The 19,282-nt window shown below is 40.7% G+C and overlaps 1 protein-coding gene across 1 annotated transcript in view; it reads left to right on the forward strand.

The window, feature by feature from the left end:
* The window catches only part of TM9SF2 (transmembrane 9 superfamily member 2), a 64,151-nt gene extending 46,805 nt beyond the window's left edge, over positions 1–17,346 (forward strand). The window contains exons 15-17 of the mRNA XM_077812990.1: positions 994–1,105; positions 1,707–1,878; positions 15,970–17,346. Coding sequence (XP_077669116.1) covers positions 994–1,105; positions 1,707–1,878; positions 15,970–16,037 — 352 coding nt within the window. The 3' untranslated portion in view covers positions 16,038–17,346. The remainder of the gene's footprint in view (positions 1–993; positions 1,106–1,706; positions 1,879–15,969) is intronic.
* Positions 17,347–19,282: the final 1,936 nt, after the last annotated feature.

Consider the following 19,282-nt stretch of genomic DNA (forward strand, 5'->3'; position numbering starts at 1 on the left):
CCACAACATATAAGCTGTAATTTTTCTCTTTGAACCTTTTCTTCTCTAGAGAGCTTGACCCTGCCCGTAGTGTTTTCTAAAGTATTGATCATTTCACAAGAAATGAAAATGTTCGTCATTTAATATTCTGCTACTCAGAAAGCACTCCATGCTTTTATTTTTGCCCATGTGTGTAGAGAAATAACTCATTCTTACCAGCATGCAGCTGACCTGCACTAAGTTTTATGCACTACACCTTTGACTTCATAAAAATGCCTCTGAAACTGACATTATGGTAGATATTTGAAAGAAGTGAACAGTATATTACATTGGATTTATTAATTTAGCCTTTATAGAACAGTATTCTTGCTTCAGGAAAACAGATTTTTTCCTTTTCCCAAATCTTCATATAGGCATTAGGAAGTAATTCCTTTAACCATTCAAAATAACCCACTAAATACTCGTCCAGCATCAGTGAATTCAGATGTGTACTCTGAGTATGCTAACAAATTACTCTACTATGAAAAATCTGCCATCCTTCTGGCACAATCTAGTTATCCAATCTCTCTAAGCTGTTTCTAAAGTATTGACACTTTTTTACCACTCTGCCACTTTCTGATTGAAATGTTGAGTAAAATCCTCGCTCTACTGAAGTCAGAGGGAGCTTTGCCATTCAGTGGACTTCAGTGGAGCTAGGATTTCGCTGGTGATGTGTTCGGTCGTCCTAAACCTCCAAATCTGAGAGAAATTTTAGGTTTTGAGCTTCTTTGCTTGCCATTTTAGAGTAGAGCTGCTGAATCATGCATTCCTGTTTGAAAAGCAAAGGACGAGTTAACTTCCATTTGTGTCTGCACCAATAACACTCTACCCTTGTGAGAAGGAGAAAATGTTGTTTAAGCTTCAGACTATACTAAAAATGAACATCTTGTGCTAGTGCTGCTTTTTCATATTGAGAGATTTATTTTGGAGGAAAGTGGCATTTTATCTTATTTTAATCCTCTGGTTTGATTGTAGGTCCCATCAGATGTATTATATGTTTGGCTTCCTATTTCTTGTGTTCATTATTTTGGTCATTACATGTTCTGAGGCCACTATACTGCTTTGCTATTTCCATCTGTGTGCGGAGGTAAGAAATATTCTTCAGTATTCACACTTTATACAATATCCAGGACATTTTCACAAAATCCAACTTCTATATCTGGAAATATTATCATTCCAGAATTTATCCAGAACTACTAGGATAACTAAGATCTTATTAAGACCAACTTTAAAATGTCATTGCTCCTTTCTGATAAGGGTTCTCATTACAAATATTATTTTGAATGCGTTTGTACCCAAATTCAGTACCAGTAAGATATAGCTCATCTTCATTTATCCATCTCACTATTTTCAGTAGAAGTCAGTTGATTAGACAGACGCTTTTGCTTTGTCAAAAGTATTTTCTTTTTGATGCATGTGCTTCACCTACACAAGTTCATATTTGCATGTACCCTTAAAAATGTGGCTCTTGTTACTTGGGCTTGTAGATTTTTGCCTTTGTGGTGTAGATCTTTGACTTTCTGATTCATGGTATGAACTGTGATTAAGTGATCCAAAGTAATAAAATTTTATCTTTAGCTGTTTAATGTTAAATACCCAATAGGAAAAGTTCACTTGTAATTTTGCATCTAGTAATTAGCCAAGTTCAGGTTTCAGGAAATATTACTTAAGTTTTTCTTTTCTTCTAGGATTATCACTGGCAGTGGCGTTCATTCCTTACCAGTGGTTTTACTGCAGTTTATTTTCTGATATATGCAATACACTATTTCTTTTCTAAACTGCAAATCACAGGAACAGCAAGCACCATTTTGTACTTCGGTTACACCATGATAATGGTTTTGATCTTCTTTCTTTTCACGGGTAAGTGTATTGAATCGTTGGTTCTTGATATTGCTAGCTCTAATTTTAGTTGCATCTGCAGTGGAACGCTAAAAAGATCATAAATAGAAATATCTGAATCTTTCTGTGAAACCATAACTGAACGTTAAATCCTTGATTTCAGGTCAGCTATTATGCTAATGTATTTTGCTATAAACTCTGTGTTGGAAATCTTAGCCTCTGACTTCAAAGGATTAAAATAGTATCTGAAGACTCATAGGTTAGTTGTACCTAGTACGATACACTAACAAATTATTTGTATTTACCTAATATTGCTATTGGTAACTCCTGCTGTTGAAACTAGGCTGCATTTAAGCACGTGCCTGAAATTGTCTTCCAAACATTTAAGGTTAGCTATAGTTGTGCAAATTGTTTAATGTGATATTACATCCCACTCACAGAATGATACATACATATTTAACAGAGTTTAAACTGAAGGACATAAGCTGGAAGCTATGAAAGGGTCCATGATCACATGAGTTCTAAAACATGCTTTTATGCAGAGGATAATTGAGACATGGAACTACCAAACGTAGTCAAAAATTGTGAGTGTAGGCTTAAATTGCAGCAAGGGTGGTTTAGGTTGGACATTAGGAGAAACTTCCTAACTGTCAGGTTAGTTAAGCACTGGAATAAATTGTCTACGGATGTTGTGGAATCTCTGTCATTGGAGATTTTTAAGAACGGGTGAGGCAAACACCTGTCAGAGATGATCTAGATAATACTTAGTCCTGCCTTGAGTGCAGGGGAGTGGACTAGAAGACCTCTTGAGGTCCCTTCCAGTCCTATGATTCTATGATATAAGCATATTTTAAAATGTTAAACGGAGGGGGTGCATTGCAAGGTATAAATGTTATATGGGTGGTCAGGTGGTCCTAGATTGAGCTGCAGAGCAGAATTTTAATCCAGAAATATTACTGGACTACAGGTGATGATGGTATGTTCTAGAAATAAAGATGGTACTATGGTGTAGTGGGTTTTGGTTTTTGAAGTGTGATGTTCTTGCAAAATTTGAAGCTTAAAGTATTGAATATCCTGCAGATAGTTCTGTTGCCCGAGTGTTACCTTGTTTCTTGGAGATGTGGGCTTTTCAGAGCAGTGTTGTGATGAAGTCATATTAATAACTCCCTTGTAAGACTACTTCCATTATAAGCTTTACAAAATTGACCTTTTTACCTATTAGGCTTCAGTAAGAACTGAAAACAAGGGTTTAGGTGTCTTTTACAAAGATGGAGTTTAATCTTTGTGTTAACTTCCATGAGGTCTGGTGCTCATTTACATACACCGATGGGAGAAGCTCTTCCATTGTTGTAGGTAAAAAGAAAAGGAGTACTTGTGGCACCTTAGAGACTAACCAATTTATTTGAGCATAAGCTTTCATGAGCTACAGCTCACTTCATCGGATGCATACTGTGGAAAATACAGAAGATGTTTTTATACACACTAACCATGAAAAAATGGGTGTTTATCACTACAAAAGGTTTTCTCTCCCCCCCCACCTTACTCTCCTGCTGGTAATAGCTTATCTAAAGTGATCACTCTCCTTACAATGTGTATGATAATCAAGGTGGGCCATTTCTAGCACAAACCCAGGGTTTAACAAGAACGTCTGAGGGACAGTGGGGGGGGGGGGGAATAAACATGGGGAAATAGGTTATTTTTTATAATGACTCAAACATTCCCGGTCTCTATTCAAGCCTAAGTTAATTGTATCCAATTTGCAAATTAATTCCAATTCAACAGTCTCTCGTTGGAGTCTGTTTTTGAAGTTTTTTTGTTGAAGGATAGTCACTTTGAGATCAGAAATCGAGTGACGGGAGAGATTGAAGTGTTCTCCGACTGGTTTTTGAATGTTATAATTCTTGACATCTGATTTGTATCCATTGATTCTTTTACGTAGAGACTGTCCAGTTTGCCCAATGTACATGGCAAAGGGGCATTGCTGGCACATGATGGCATATATCACATTGGTGGATGTGCAGGTGAACGAGGCTTTGATAGTGTGGCTGATGTTATTAGGCCCTGTGATGGTATCCCCTGAATAGATATGTGGGCACAGTTGGCAACGGGCTTTGTTGCAAGGATAGGTTCCTGGGTTAGTGGTTCTGTTGTGTGGTGTGTGGTTGCTGGTGAGTATTCGCTTCAGGTTGGGGGGCTGTCTGTAGGCAAGGACTGGCGTGTCTCCCAAGATTTGTGAGAGTGTTGGGTCATCCTTCAGGATAGATTGTACATCCTCGATAATGCGTTGGAGGGGTTTTAGTTGGGGGCTGAAGGTGACAGCTAGTGGTGTTCTGTTGTTTTCTTTGTTGGGCCTGTCCTGTAGTAGGTGACTTCTGGGAACTCTTCTGGCTCTATCAGTCCATTTCTTCACTTCTGCAGGTGGGTATTGTAGTTGTAAGAATGCTTGATAGAGATCTTGTAGGTGTTTGTCTCTGTCTGAGGGGTTTGATTATCATACACATTGTAAGGAGAATGATCACTTTAGATAAGCTATTACCAGCAGGAGAGTAGGATGGGGGGAGAGAAAACCTTTTGTAGTGATAAACACCCATTTTTTCATGGTCTGTGTGTATAAAAACATCTTCTGTATTTTCCAGAGTATGCATCCGATGAAGTGAGCTGTAGCTCACGAAAGCTTATGCTCAAATAAATTGGTTAGTCTCTAAGGTGCCACAAGTACTCCTTTTCTTTTTGCAAATACAGACTAACACGGCTGTTACTCTGAAATTGTTGTAGGTAGTGTCTTCACGAAGTGGTACAGCAGTGTAAGTGTAGACGTACCCTAAAAAAGGTTTGAAATGTGGAGGGCTTTCCAAGCTTATAAGCACCAGAAGTTGTGCTGGAGGGAGAGGCTTAATACTTCCCTGTGGCTTGTGATATGGATCTGCTTTTGGCGGATACAAGTTTACAGGCCCAAGGGCTTCAGAGAAATTAAACTCCCCGCCATCAAAATTTTTAACTAAAGTTGTGAGCAAAGTCATTTCAGCTGTATTTGACTTAAATGAGCATGGCTGGTGGGGGGAAATCTTTTTTGCATTTTAAAAAGAAAACTAGGGAAAACAAGAACCTAAGTTTCAGAATATTGTCCTTTTAAAATCGTAACAATATTAGTTACAAAAAAAAATTAAAAACCTTCATCTATTAACTGCACATTTTCTGCATTTGTAACCTGCTATTCCCTGCCACCTGGAAGTTAAATACCTTCACCTAATCAATATGTATTTCTGTAAATCACAATTTACTACTTCAGTATTCATATTCTATATACTAATAGGTTAATCACTCCCAACATACAAGCTAGAAGTTCTGCTCTCCTTTATTCTGCCATCCTGCTTCTAGACCATGCATGAGGGGTAGAGACAGTCAGCATCTCAGACTGAGATAGAGAACTCTAAGCTTGGTTATATTAGAAAAATTGCATTGCTCTAACTAGATGTAATTACATTGATTTAAACTCCTAATATAGATGCATTTACACCTGCTTAAGCCTTCCTTAGATACACTGATTTTTAAATTAACTCTTTTTTTAGTTCAAACCAGACCTCTGTCTGTCTTAATGATATTGTAATGGCCAGAAACTAAAGGATATGAGCTTCTCTGATGGTCTAGAGAAGTCTTTTAACCAGTCCATTCTAGTCATGCTGTTTATAGACCCCAGAATACGGCATACAGTCAGGTAGGGACTTTACTTCAGCTCTCTTCTCCATGGAGGGAAGAGGATTTAGTGTAGTAGGCCCAGCATAACAGCCTCTTTGCACCTCAGGCAACATGCATCTGCCGGATTCCACTTGCCCTCCTTCCCTCAGGTCAGTTAACATGTCATAAAATGTAATCTGAGGGCATTAAAATATATCCAGTGCATCTCCTGTTCCCTTGCCCACTCAGCCTGGGTCATGAATGTTGCACCAGCAGCTGACTATCAGCAATCGGCTGTGCAGTGTCTGATGACAATTATGGGCTCAGGACAGAAGATACAAGTATCTTACCCTTTATCTGCCATGACACTGTCGCCACTAGCCCTTCGTACCTGATACTGGGCTCAAGGGTATGTGAGTTATATTAGACAACTAAAATATACTTCTGAAGTTCATGTGCTTAGTTTTATGTGGTACTTGGTCAGTGTCTCTAACTTGAAGTTCAGTGAGGATACAGGCAGAGTTAAAATTGGTATTGAAACTTTAACTGAACATTTCCTGTTTATAGTGTTCAGATTTTCTGAAACTATATAATCCTTGAATGTTGTAAAAGGACATCAAACAACTCAACCATATTTCTAAATTCACTCTTGGTCTCAGAATAACATCCATACTATAACAGATTTCAGTTTGCTGTTTCTTCCAATAATTAGACGCACTTTAAAGTCTATGGAGTTACTGAAATATTTTAGGGATAAGTGTTTATATAAAGAGGGCGAGTTAAGGGATATGTTCCTCTCAGAACTCTTAAATGAAACAGCTATTTACCAAAATCTGCTCCTAAAGGCAAGTAGCTTCCTGTGCCAAGATGATATAGAAGCTAAAAAGAAAAAATTGTAATTGTTGTATCAAAACTGTTCTGCTACTGCTTACTCATCCGTTAAAAATTGTCACTATCAGGAAGGGTTTTGACGGTGCCCTGCTGCTATGTCAGTGTAACACATGCTTCAGGCACTTGCTTCCATGCTGCATTCCAGGTCACTGATCAAACTCAGTAGGCAGGATACTGGGAGCCACATGACAAATCTTTGTGATTCACAGCTGGGCCCACAACTACGTATCATAGTAAATGAGTCAGTTAAACATCACTAGTTTAGCAAGCGTGAAAAAAATTACCATGATATCATTCATGATTCTTCACAGGATTTTACAGCATATGAGTTATTTGCTGAATTTCGATAATGTTCCTTATCAAAACATGTTGTCTTAAATAATTAGTTATTGGCCCTTACACAAGTTAAAGCTACAATAATACTAGGTATAGTAAGGCAAAATCAGCTATCTGCATGGCTTTTGTGCTGGCCTAATTTTTCTGGGAAACAAAGGTTCTCATAACAGATGCTATGAAAGCCATCTATATGAACCATTTTTCTGATTTTTAGCTGTAGTTTGAAGGAATAATGTTAACGTGGTCAGTGTAGCTTCATCAGCATAGCTTTTGTGCCCATCAGTATATTTTTGGTATATCTCTCACACCTCACCAGAAAAGGATGGACAGAACTATTCTCAATGTCAAATGAAAGAGCTGTCTCCAAGAAATCAAGGAAGCAATCTTTGTCTTTAAACTTCAGTTCAATTGTGTCTTGATAATTAAACCTCTTTGACTGTATGATTAAACTATCTTTAAAAATATATATTTGTTAAAGCATGTGGCATGAAAATATTTCTACCATCGCAACTTTGGCAAAGACTGAAATTATATAAACTTGTAACTTGCTTAAACAGGACTATACCTGTGACTTTTGGGTGCCTTTTTAGTCTTCAGTGTCTCTGAACATTTTTAACATTATAACCTTAACAGAACAGCAGTTAAACTTAAATTCTGAACTACAGTGTTGAAAAATCCAAGCCACGTTTTTGAATTACAGATGTTAAACAATGAGCTATGAAATCCTTAAGTGCACTCAGGAAGTAGGTGTCAATTAAGAGTTTTGTAAATAATCCTTATTTATATTAGATCAGTAGTGTAAAAATCCACCCTGCTTGATGTTCGTGTCCTGTATAGCATACTTAAATTCTGCAGAATCTAAGCTGCCTCTTCAAGTGGAGTGCCCAGAGGGATACTACTTCAGGCACACATGCACCCTGTGTCTTGACTGGAGATTTTTGGTAGCAGTACCCGTTCGGACGGTGCATTTTTCCTACGCTTCCTCATGCCCCCTACAGAGGTGCTATAGGGCTCTTTCGGTGAACCACCCTCAATTCCTTTTCAACAGCCTTCAGCCAGACAAGGAATTTCATGTGTGCCTGTTTTCTCTTTAGAGTTAAAATAGTATATAGGGTTAGTTCTTTTGTACTTTATAGTTGTTGGAATGGAACAGTTCCTGTTTTCTCCCCCCTTCCCCACCCCCCCCACCCGCATATTTAGGGGTCTAAATTTGTTTATTGGATCTGGGATGCCAGGCTCCCTGGGTGTTAAAAGGTGTCTCCAATGTCAAGAAGCAATTCCCATCAGCAATGGGCATTCTTCACAGATATGTTGCTTGGGAGACTCACATATTCCCAACAAGTGCAAGATTTGCACTTCGTTTAAGGGAAGATCCCCTAAAAACAGAGGAATTAAGTATGCACTATTGATGACGGAGGAAGCCTTGTGACCAGCTTTGGGTCTGGGTACAGAGAACCCCCTGTCCAAGTGACCCTCTTCTTCTGTTAATGCCCCTTCTACAATGAGATCAGTCACAGAGAGCTTCCAAGGTGAAAGCAGTGTCAAGATCCCCAATGCTCTCCATGCGTGAAGTACCTATAACGCTGCCAGTGGTACTTAGAGCTTCCCACTCAAAGATGGAGGGGGATAAGAGGACCAGAGCAGAGTTCCTCAAAGAAGATTCAGTACAGGAGACCTCAGGCCCGAAGAGGACTGCTATTGAGTCTCCGAATACTTTGGGTATCATGAAACAATCTAAGACTTCATCTGAGTCCCATATCTTGGTGGTAAAGGTAACGAAGACCACTACTGCCACCATCAAAGGAGCGGCCTCATTGGAGTTTGTGGTACCCTTGGTACTGGCACCACTGCCTCAGACAGCAGCATCAGGAGCAACCTTGAGGCCCATGCCAAGTTTTGTTGTGCTCCCAGTACTGCAGGAGGTTCAGAATCTTAAAGACCTCATGATACTGAAGGAGCCTCCTTGCAACCTCCGGACACCTCTCCATACCAAGATCTGCTGGATCACTGACTACTCATGTTGTAGTGAGATCTACCACTTCTTCAGCTCTTACCATTCAGGAAGATGGATTGTCATCTGTACAATACCTAAAGGAGCATTTGGACTCAGAGCTTTCAGTTCAAGGCTCTCCAGTTTACTCCAAGGAGACATGCATTTCCTCTGCAAATGCAAGAAAGGCAAGATTACAAGACCTCTGCCTCTTAAAAATTGGGATGACCAACAATTGCTACCTCTCTCCCAATGCTTATGGTCCTCTTCCTTTGCCTTATTGTGATCCATGGGCAGTGTATTGCCAGCTGTTTTGAGGGTACCCAGTGGAATTTCATAAAGAACATAAGACCTTGTTCCCTGGTACCATCCATTCCTCCTCTCCGCTCTGAATTGGCAGCGGCAAGGAGGAGGCAGTAATGCCGCCGCCACCACCATTGTTAGCTGATGACTTTTGGCAGTTCCAGGACCTGATGAGGCAAGTCGCGGACACACTTCAAATTCCTCTGGAAGAAGTCCAGGATTCCTATCACAAATCCCTTGACGTATTCATAGAATCATAGGACTGGAAGGGATCTTGAGAGGTCTTCTAGTCTAGTCCTCTGCACTCAAGGCCAGACTAAATATTATCTAGATCATCCCTGACAGGTATTTGTCTAATCTGTTCTTTATATTGCATACCTCCATTTCAGCATGGGTGGTATTGCTGATTAAAGATGCTCTTCTTGAGGTAGCTAAGACCAGCTGGCAAACTCCAACAGCAATCCGTACATGCAAGCATGCCGATTAAAAAAACAAAACAACAAAAAACCCTACGTTCTGGCCAGGGATTCGAAAACTTTGTTTTCACATCCGGCACTAAATTCTCTGGTTGTGGACACAGTTAATGAAAGGGGGAGCGAGCATATTAAGAAAGCTACCCCACATAATAAGGACCAGAAGTGTCTGGGATCTTTTCAGTCATAAAAACTAGTCTTCATGGATATTACATTTCAGGATAGCTAATCACCTAGTGCTGGTATCAAAATAGGACTACCTGAACTATGAGAACTTTAATGCTTTTATTGACCCTTTATCCCAGAAATATCAGTTTAGTGCCATAATAAAGGAGGGTCAGCTCTTGAAGAAGACTTATTTGCAGGCTTCACGTAATGTCGCCAATGTTGCAATAAAAGAGAAGTTAGCAAGTCTTGGTCAGTGCAAAGATTCTGTCCTGCTCAATTTTCCACCTTCTATAGGCCATCTGAACTACTGGCTAATAAGTCAAATTTTTTTAAAAAGAAACCAATGACTACCTCAGCTGCGTCATCCCAGCCATCAACATCTTCCAAATGCCAGTTCAAGTCATGTCCTTGGAGCACCCATAGGGGGACACATCTTGAAGAACCACAGTTACTGTACAGGGTGAGTAACCTTTTTTTTTTTTAGTGGTTTGGTCGAGAGTCTAAACCACCTGATAGTCAGGGTTTCTCAGTTGCACTATACTACCCCTCTTCCTCAATTTGTACACCGCCTCTCTCTATCCCAATAGGCATGGGAGGCTATAACATTGGACAAATGGTATTGGAGGCCATTACTTCTGGTTATGTGATACAGTTTACCTCTCTCCTGCCCACCCCGCCCCTTCCTTGTCCCACTTCAGGGAGCACCATCGTGATCAATTCCTGAGACAAGAGATCACATCACTCTTAAGTCTAGGTGCATTGAACTAGTTTCACTTCAACACAGAGGAAAAGTGTTTTATTCATGGTATCTTCTGATACCCAAGGAAATGGGAGTAGGAGGCCAATTCTAGATCTCTGACAGCTGAACAGCGCGTCAGATATCTGAAATTCCAGGTGGCATTCCTAGCAGGTGTAATTTCCCTCCCTGGAGTCCAAGGACTGGTTTGCAATTCTTGACCTCAAAGGTGCTGCTTCCATGTAGCAATTCATCGCGCTCTCAAAAAGATTTTTTTCACATTTGATCACAATCAAGACCAGTATTGGGTTCTACCTTTTGGCCTTTCTTCCACCCCAAGGGTTTACTCAAAAATCATAGCAGTTGTAACTGCCCACCTCTGTCATCTAGAAATAAATCTTTCCGTATTTCAGTGACTGACTCCTCAAGGATCAGTCTTATTGGGAGGTGCTGTCAGCAGTTCAGACAACTTATTCCATAGTTTAGTCCTACAAATAAATATCAAGAAATTGGCTTTGACCCCTACACAGTGAATAATTTTTATAGGAGTTTTTTCTGGATGCAATGACTGGCAGGGCTTATCTCCCTCCTGTCAGGTTCCTCGCTCTAAAGAACCTTATCCAGAGAATGCACCTCAGTCCTCAAATTCCAGCAAGGATGTATCTGCAGCTTCTGGGACATAGGGTAGCTTGTGTTTTTTGTAACAGAAAATGTCAAGTTACATATTTGATATCAACAATTTACATACCCAACACAGTCTGAATAAGCGGGTGTCCGTATCCAGCCGGGTCTGACAGTCACTCACATGGTAGAAGGTTTTGAAGGAATCCCATTCATTAAGAATCCTCCTAAGATCATAACATTGAATGCTTCCCTCTTGAGATGGGGAGCACAACTAGGTCCTCATGCAGCCCAGTGCAAATGGGAATACTTGCATATCATTCTGCTGGAGTTAAAAGTTACCAGAAATGCTTGTCTCCACATTCTTCCCCTAATCAAAAACAAGTCGATCAAGATCATGATAGACAACATACCTTGTATATATTATATCAGTGGTCAGGGAGGAGCCCATTCCCCCTCACTCTGCATCAGTGATAGAGCTCTGGAATTAGTGCATCGGTCATTTTGGCTTCTTACCTCCTGGGTGTAAAACACCATGGCAGACATTTTTCGCTAAATTACAAATGGGAGTTGGACTCTTGAACCCACGCAAAAAATTTTTTGCTTGGGGATTTTCTGAGGTCTGTCCTTTCACCACTGCAACCAGGAAGATGTGCACAAAATCTTCGTCCAGAGGAGGACTCGATCCCCAATCTCTAGGAGATGCCTTTTTCATTACGTGGACAAAGGGTCTTTTTATGTATATCCACCAACTCCATTGCTTTCAAAGGTTTTAAACAATATCAAGCAAGACCAAGCCAGGGTCATTTTGACTGCACCAACTTGGCCAAGACAAGTTTGGTTTCCTTACATCATCAGACTCACCTCTCTCCCTCTGTCGCAGCTCCCAGTCAGTTTTCAACTGTTGTCTCAGAATGTGGATTGAACACTTCACCCCAATCTGAATGTTCTGCAACTCCAATCATGGCTCCTCAGTGGTTCTTGGGACTAGAAGCATCCTGTTCATTTGGGAGTAAAACATGTGGTGTTAAATAGCAGGAATTTACAAGACACACCGTCAGAAAGGGAAAAGACTTCATCTTTGATGTAATCACCATAATCTTTCACCTGTCCAGTTATCTCTTTCCATAACCTTGGATTACCTGTTGGAATTGAAAACATCCAGTCTCTCTCTGAGTTCCATCAAGTTTCATTCAGTGTCAATAACAGCTTTCTACTTGCCAGTACACAGTTTCTCCATTTTCGCACATCTGAGCATGATGAGTTTCCTGAATGGTCTTACGAAACTTCTTCTGCAATTTAGAGCTCCTATTCCACTTAGGGTCTCAACCTTATTTTTAACAGTCTCCTGAGAAAGCCTTTTGAGCCACTAGCTGTGTGTTGTCTGTTACATTTTTCTATGAAGATGGTCTTCTTGGTGGCTTTCACTTCTGCACAAAGGGTTGGGGAGATTGGGGCTCTGATGGCATGCTCTGTATTTACTGTGTGCTCCACGGAGAATGTATCATTATAATCCTATCCAAAAATTTTACCTAAAGTTTCTTCTGAGTTTCATGTTAACCAGACTATTTACCTTCCAGTTTTCTTTTCTTAGCTGCATCAGTCTACAGAAGAAGAGACCTTCCATAAACTAAATGTTAAGAGGGCATTGGCCTTTTACTTGGACAGAGCCAGAGCATTCATGAAGTCCTCTAGACTTTGTCCCTATTTTGGATAGGTCTAGGGCAGGAGTGGGCAAACTTTTTGGCCTAAGGGCCACATCTTGGAATAGAAGTTGTATGGTGGGCTATGAATACTCTCAAAAATGGGGTTGGGAGGGGGTGAGGGCTCTGGTTGGGGGTGTGGGATCCAGGGTAGGGCCAGAAATGAGGAGTTCAGGGTGCAGGAGGGGGCTCCGTGCTGAGGTGGGATGCAGGGCAGGAGGCTGGTGATGAGGAGCTTGGGATGTAGGAGGGTGCTCCGGGCTGGGACTGAGGGGTTTGGAGAGTGAGCAGGGCTGGGGCAGGGGGTTGGAGTGCAGGCTCTGGCTGGGGTTGTGGGCTCTGGGGCTGGGGATGAGGAGTTTGGAGTGTAGGAGGGTGCTCCGGGCTGGGACCAAGGGGTTTGGAGGGCGGGAGGGGGATCAGAGCTGTGGCAGGGGGTTGAGGCATGGGGGGTGAGGGCTCCGGCTGGGGGTGCGGGCTGGGGATGAGCGGTTTGGGGTGCAGGAGGGTGCTCTGGCCTGGGATCAAAGGGTTTGGAGGGCGGGGGGGGGGGGATCAGGGCTGGGGCAGAGGGTTGGGGCGTGAGGAGAGGCTCAGGGGTGCAGGCTCTGGGTGGCACTTACCTTAAGGGGCTCCCAGAAGCAGCAGTATGTCCCTTCTCCAGCTCCTACAGAGGCGTGACCAGGCAGTTCTGTGCGCTGTCCGGTCCGCAGGCACTGCCCCTGCAGCTCCCATTGGCCGCAGTTCCCAGGAGAATGGGGGCGATGCTTGGGGCAGGGGCAGCATGCAGAGCAGAGCCCCCTAGCTGTCCCTATGTGTAGGAGCCGGAGGGGGGCCATGCCGCTGCTTCCAGGAGCCACGTGGAGCAGCCCCCGACCTTGCTCCCCGGCTGGAGTGGGACAAGCCCCAGACCCTGCTCCCCAGCGGGAGCTCGAGGGCTGGATTAAAACAAGCTGGCAGGCCGGATTCGGCCTACGGGCCATAGTTTGCCCACCCCAGTCTAGGGGATCATGAAAAGACACTCTCTCTATCGATCTGTGTATATATTACCTGTTACGGTTTGGCTTATGCTCAGCCTCCCATGTGAGTGACTGCACATTCTATCTACTAGATCAGTCTACATCTGTAGCCCTACTCAGGGATGTTCCAGTTGCTGAGATCTGCAAAGCTGCAATGTGGATTTCAGTGCATACTTTCTCCAGGCATTGATTATGCTTTGGTTCACTCTGCTAGATTGGAGGCTGCAAGAAGGCAATACCATTCTCTCTTCAGTGCTGGACTCTGTTCCGAACCTCCCACCTCCTTAAGGGGATCACTGTTGGGGAGTCACCTGAAGTGGAGCACTCACAGGGACGCTAATCAGAGAAGGAGAGGTTACTCTGTTACCCACACAATTTAGGGTTCTCTCACACACCCCTTTGGGTACTCAGGAAATAAGGGAAGCAACTCTATCCTTCCGTGGGCCAACACCCATTCCCAGTGAACTCAGGGCTGTAAAGGTCTGTAGGGCCTTTTACCAGTGAAAGAGCCTTACACAGTAATATCCTTAACCTCTATTAACAGTTACCAAAACAGAATACGCATGCTAAGCATACAATGCTCACCACTCCCAGTAAGGCAGATGAACTTTTCTTGATGGCTGGTCAAGATTAGGTCATTCGGAGCTCCAGCTTCTGCACGGTATTATCAGCAGGGTGTTGAGGTCTGGCAGCTCTGATCCTGGGCTGTGTCCTGGTGTTAGGGTCCAAAGAACTTCCCTTTGAACCCCAGTTCATATAGTTAAAATTTGGGTCCTGCTTAGTTTTGCCTAACTAATCATTTTAAACTAAAGTGCTACAATACTGTTTTTCACCAATCCTAGCCGATTTTACAAAACTATAATCAGGCCCCACCACCTTCATTGATTTAAACTTTGAAAAATTAAATATGCAACAGACAAACAATAAAGAATCAGACAGAGACCATACAGATAGAGAAGTAGGGACCATAAAGGCAAAACAATATAGATTTCACAATCACAACTGTTAAGTGGTTTCTTGCGAGACAGAATATTAGCAAAGTTTTCTTTAAACATATTAGGATCTATTGCTTTATCTGGTGATGGTAGATTCTGTTAGAACAGGCTCGCCTTCTTAACAGCCTGATAGGACATTGCTTTGGTGCAATAGATGGAATGTGAGGATGTGACTCTGCAACTTAGTACATGGCTGCTGTTTCTCACTCTGGCTGCTGCTTTTACTGCAGAAAGAGGCCTCAGACCTTACAACTCACCTTGTGTAGTAACAAGTTCTTTGAGATGTGTCCCTCTGTAGGTGCTCTGCTACCTGCCCTCCTTCCCCTCTGCTTAGGAGTTTCCTACTATGGTAGGGAAGAAACTGAGGCCGATTCGCCCAGGCAGCCCTATGAAGCCTGAGTGTGGGGCACAAGGATGTGTGGGCTGAACGACCAATGCTACCAAAAATCGGTGATCAAAGGCTTGGGTGCATGTGCACCTGAAGTGGAGCACCCATAGGGGGACACCTCTCAAACTCCAGTTATTGCACAAAGTGAATAACCTCTCCTTTCATTTAAAAAAAAATCTTTCTACCGCTTGCTTGCCGAATTTGGAAAGGGTTTTTAATGTGTATGTAAATCAGTGCAGTACTATCTTCCTAAGTTTGCCCACAGTAATTGAGGTGTCAACTGAACAGTGTAATGACACTATTAATGTCATACATAGCTGATCACTTGAGCGGATGCAGTTGGGAAAGGTGTGGTTGTGAACCTGATAGGGAAATGCTTAAAGGAGGGAAATGAAAGACTTGGGGTGGAGATGGCAGGGGGAGAGAAAAGAGAAACAAAGAACAGAAATAGCTCTGGTCTTAAAGGTGAGTGATTTCTTCCACTGAGTGATGCTGAATGTAATGAAGCATTAATAAATAAAAATTTGATTAAAGTTCAGTTACTATATAAATACCATATTCTATCTTTATGTAAACTTTCCATTGACACTGGTAGGTGATCAGCTGTGGAGGGTAATATGTCGTCCTAAACTTATATCCTGGTGTACAGAAAAATGTAATTTGGTCCTACACACAGAGAGAGTTTCTAATTTCTGTGTTAGACCCTATACTAGTTGTGCTAATGTGTAACTCTTTGTTTTGAAAGAAGAATTCTGTCTACGTGTACATTTCCATATTTGTGAATCTTTTTGAAAAAAAATTTTTTTTTTTATAGGGACAATTGGATTCTTTGCATGCTTTTGGTTTGTGACCAAAATTTACAGCGTGGTGAAAGTTGACTGACTAAAGAAAACCCAGTGTGTGAAACTTGGCACAGAAGAGATTTAATCTTCATTAACATAATTTAAAGACCTGTTCTTGGTGGTGAACTTGAGCTTTATCAGAAGTAATGACATCTTGTTCCTTGGGAATGATACTGAATATACACCCTCCTCAAAACACTTTTTGTATTGTGATTTAACAATCTGTTTTCATTCAGATCTTCTTAATGAAGACCAGAGTTAAATATTGTAAGCATTTGTAAATATAACTATACTGAAATAGAAACATTAAATTCTAATGGCAGAATAGAAGTGGCTGTAATACACAATTTGATACTGCTGAATAAAGTACAATTGTAAATAGGATTTTCTAGGCTTGGTAGGAGGGATGAATTATTTTTCTTTTGAAGGAAATGAGAACTTTTTATCATGCTAACTTTAAAGGATGTCTCCAAGGTGGGTTGCTGTTTTGGATGTGGTTTTTATTTCGTACTAGTGATATGTCCATAAATATTCCAATTTCTGTGACTTCATTGGTTTCAGTGTTGTTGGCCTTTTAAACTATGTGCCTCTGAGTCTTTGAATTTATAAATTCATAATCTTGTTGTAAAAATGTCTTCAGTGGGTCATTACATATTAGACGTTTATGAAGTTATGTAAATACAAATATATTGACAAGGGCGGTTTTAAAATTATGTGGAGTCTTTTATTGCGTTTTACTGTATTTGGTTAATGTATATTGACACTCCTTTTGATCTGGGAAAAAATCAGTTATTTGTCCTAAATGACTAATGCTTAAAATGTGATAGTGGTGCATGAGAATGAAATTAGACATTACACGTATGCACTACAGGATTAATCCAGCCCTTAACCAAGCTACTTTTTCTGAGACTAAATCATATGTGGAGAAGATCTTAATATATGTGCAGCATTCACTGCTGATCTTTTTTTAACTGATCTTAATGATGCATATTCCATAAAGCAACTGTGGCTAGATCTATTTAAGCAAAAAAAAAAAACCACTGTTTTTGCCTCATGTTCAGAGAAACTATCAGTTCCAGGTGACTAACTGACTAGAATTAATTATTCCACAGTACCTGTGAACAAAATTGAAATGTTACCTTGTTCAATAATTTAGATTCATAACTGTTCATCTGTCAACAAGGGCAGCATGTTTCCCACAGTCTGATAAAATTTTATTAAACTGCATGTACTAGTTGTCAGTCATAAATTAAATTTCTTTTGTCTGATTTTTCTAATGGTATGCTTTTCTAAAAGACCTTAATCTAATGATGCTCGAATACTGAATCAATAAAAATATTGTTGGTTAAGGTAACTTGTCATTATTAAGATCTCCAAGCTATGTAAAGTACTTACTTACATCTCCATGCATCTGAAGAAGTGAGGTTTTTACCCACAAAAGCTTATGCTCAAATAAATCTGTTAGTTTTTAAGGTGCCACCAGATTCCTTGTTACTTAAGATAAAGCACTTTTCCAAGTTTTTTGTTCAAAAACAGAAAAACACAAGTTTGGGTAACTTTTGTATTCTTGGTTTATCTGGTTAGAGCTTAATTCTGAACTCTTAACTATTCAGACCCCCCAAAATCTTCATTTATGAAACTGGATATATTTGCAAAGTGACAAGTGTGCATACCTATCACATCTACAAAACTCAGACATTTTGATTCAGTGAAATTGGACTCTGCCCACAACAATAATCAGTATTTACTTAAAAGTATAAATACTTGGCTTGTCACAACATAATCCTAACTCTGATCCCTGGATTGTTTATGTATTTTGTTACTTTGATTTAGGTATATTTTAAATGGATAATTTAAAAGTATTAATGGAAAGATTTTTTTCTAAAATATTTAAAAGTAGAGCCCATCAGAAATTTGCCAGTGAAACCAGTTTTCCATCAAAAATGCCAGTTCATCAAAAGTAGTATGCTTCTGTGGAACCCAGGTCACTTTCACCATGCTATGTGCACCATACAGGGGCAAATCTGTCAAATCATGTCAATTTCAGTCTGGACTAATTTACACTACGGTGCTACATCAGCGCAGCTGCACCGATGCAGCTATGCTGCTGTAGTGTGTCTGCTGAAGACACGCTATGCCTGTGGCAGAGCATCTCCCACCAACATAGTGCAATGCAGACACCATTTTAAGTTGATGTGACTTATGTCACTTGGGGGATGGCTTTTTCACACTCCTGTTGACTTAAGTGGTAGTGTAGATGAGCCCTGAGTAGCTGCAGGGGATCCTACAGAGCATACCTTACTTTGGAAACAACGCCATGTTTGGTTGTTTTTTAAAATGAAAATCTCATGGAATTTTGAGTTCAGGGGAAATATCAGAAAAATTGTTTGGTCTGAATTAAAACAAACTGAAATGTTAAAATTTGCTGCAAAATGCAAACTCCCAAGTTTTGATCAGTACTACTTATGATTGGTTTTTCTTGAGAATTTCAGTTTAATGGAAGTGTGATGTTACAGTGAAGTAATCTTGACAGTATGTATGCAGACACTGTATTTGCGGCTGATCACTATAATTTTTTTCAGAATAGTATAGTTTCCAAATAACAACCTCTTAAACCTTTTACTACTCCTGCTCTTAAAAGTCCATTGTATGACCTAATGCCTCTGTGTGTTTGATGCTACAATCAATGCCTTACAATGTGCAATATGTGTTTTAAAGTGGAGACTGCCTGTAAAATCAGTTTCAGACTTTGAAAACTTGATTTCAGTGGACTAATAAGTCCCTCCCAAAAAAAGTTAAATGCATCACAAGTTTCAAAAAAAGCCATTTTAGAGCTGTATAACCTCAAGACTTAACTTATTCCAAAGTTCAAAACAAATTCTACATCTCAATGTGATTAAGTCTAAATAACTGAAAGCCGACGCTATGTTTTGGAGTTACAGGGCATCAAAATCGCTCTACTCTAGTGAATATACCATGTCTCCCTAATAACATACTTGGAAGAACTGGGACTAGAACCCTTGTCCACTGCTCCAAAATATTTGGTTCTGCATGTGAGACAACGGGAGATTAGTTCACGGTTATGGAAGTGTCTCTGTTGGGGTAGCTGATCACAGGTTAGAAAAAACAGTGTGCTCATACACCTGTACCTACTGAAGTAAACAGCAAAAAAAACCTTACTCTTTATGCCACTTGGAGTAGCATTCGTGCCGTAACTGCCATTGAAATTAGGGGGAACAGTATGTGGTCCTCACTTATCTACAACAACAAAAATTCAAATTTGCT

This window comes from Eretmochelys imbricata, chromosome 1 (genome assembly GCF_965152235.1).
Source record: "Eretmochelys imbricata isolate rEreImb1 chromosome 1, rEreImb1.hap1, whole genome shotgun sequence".
In the NCBI taxonomy this organism is placed as follows: Eukaryota; Metazoa; Chordata; order Testudines; family Cheloniidae; genus Eretmochelys; species Eretmochelys imbricata.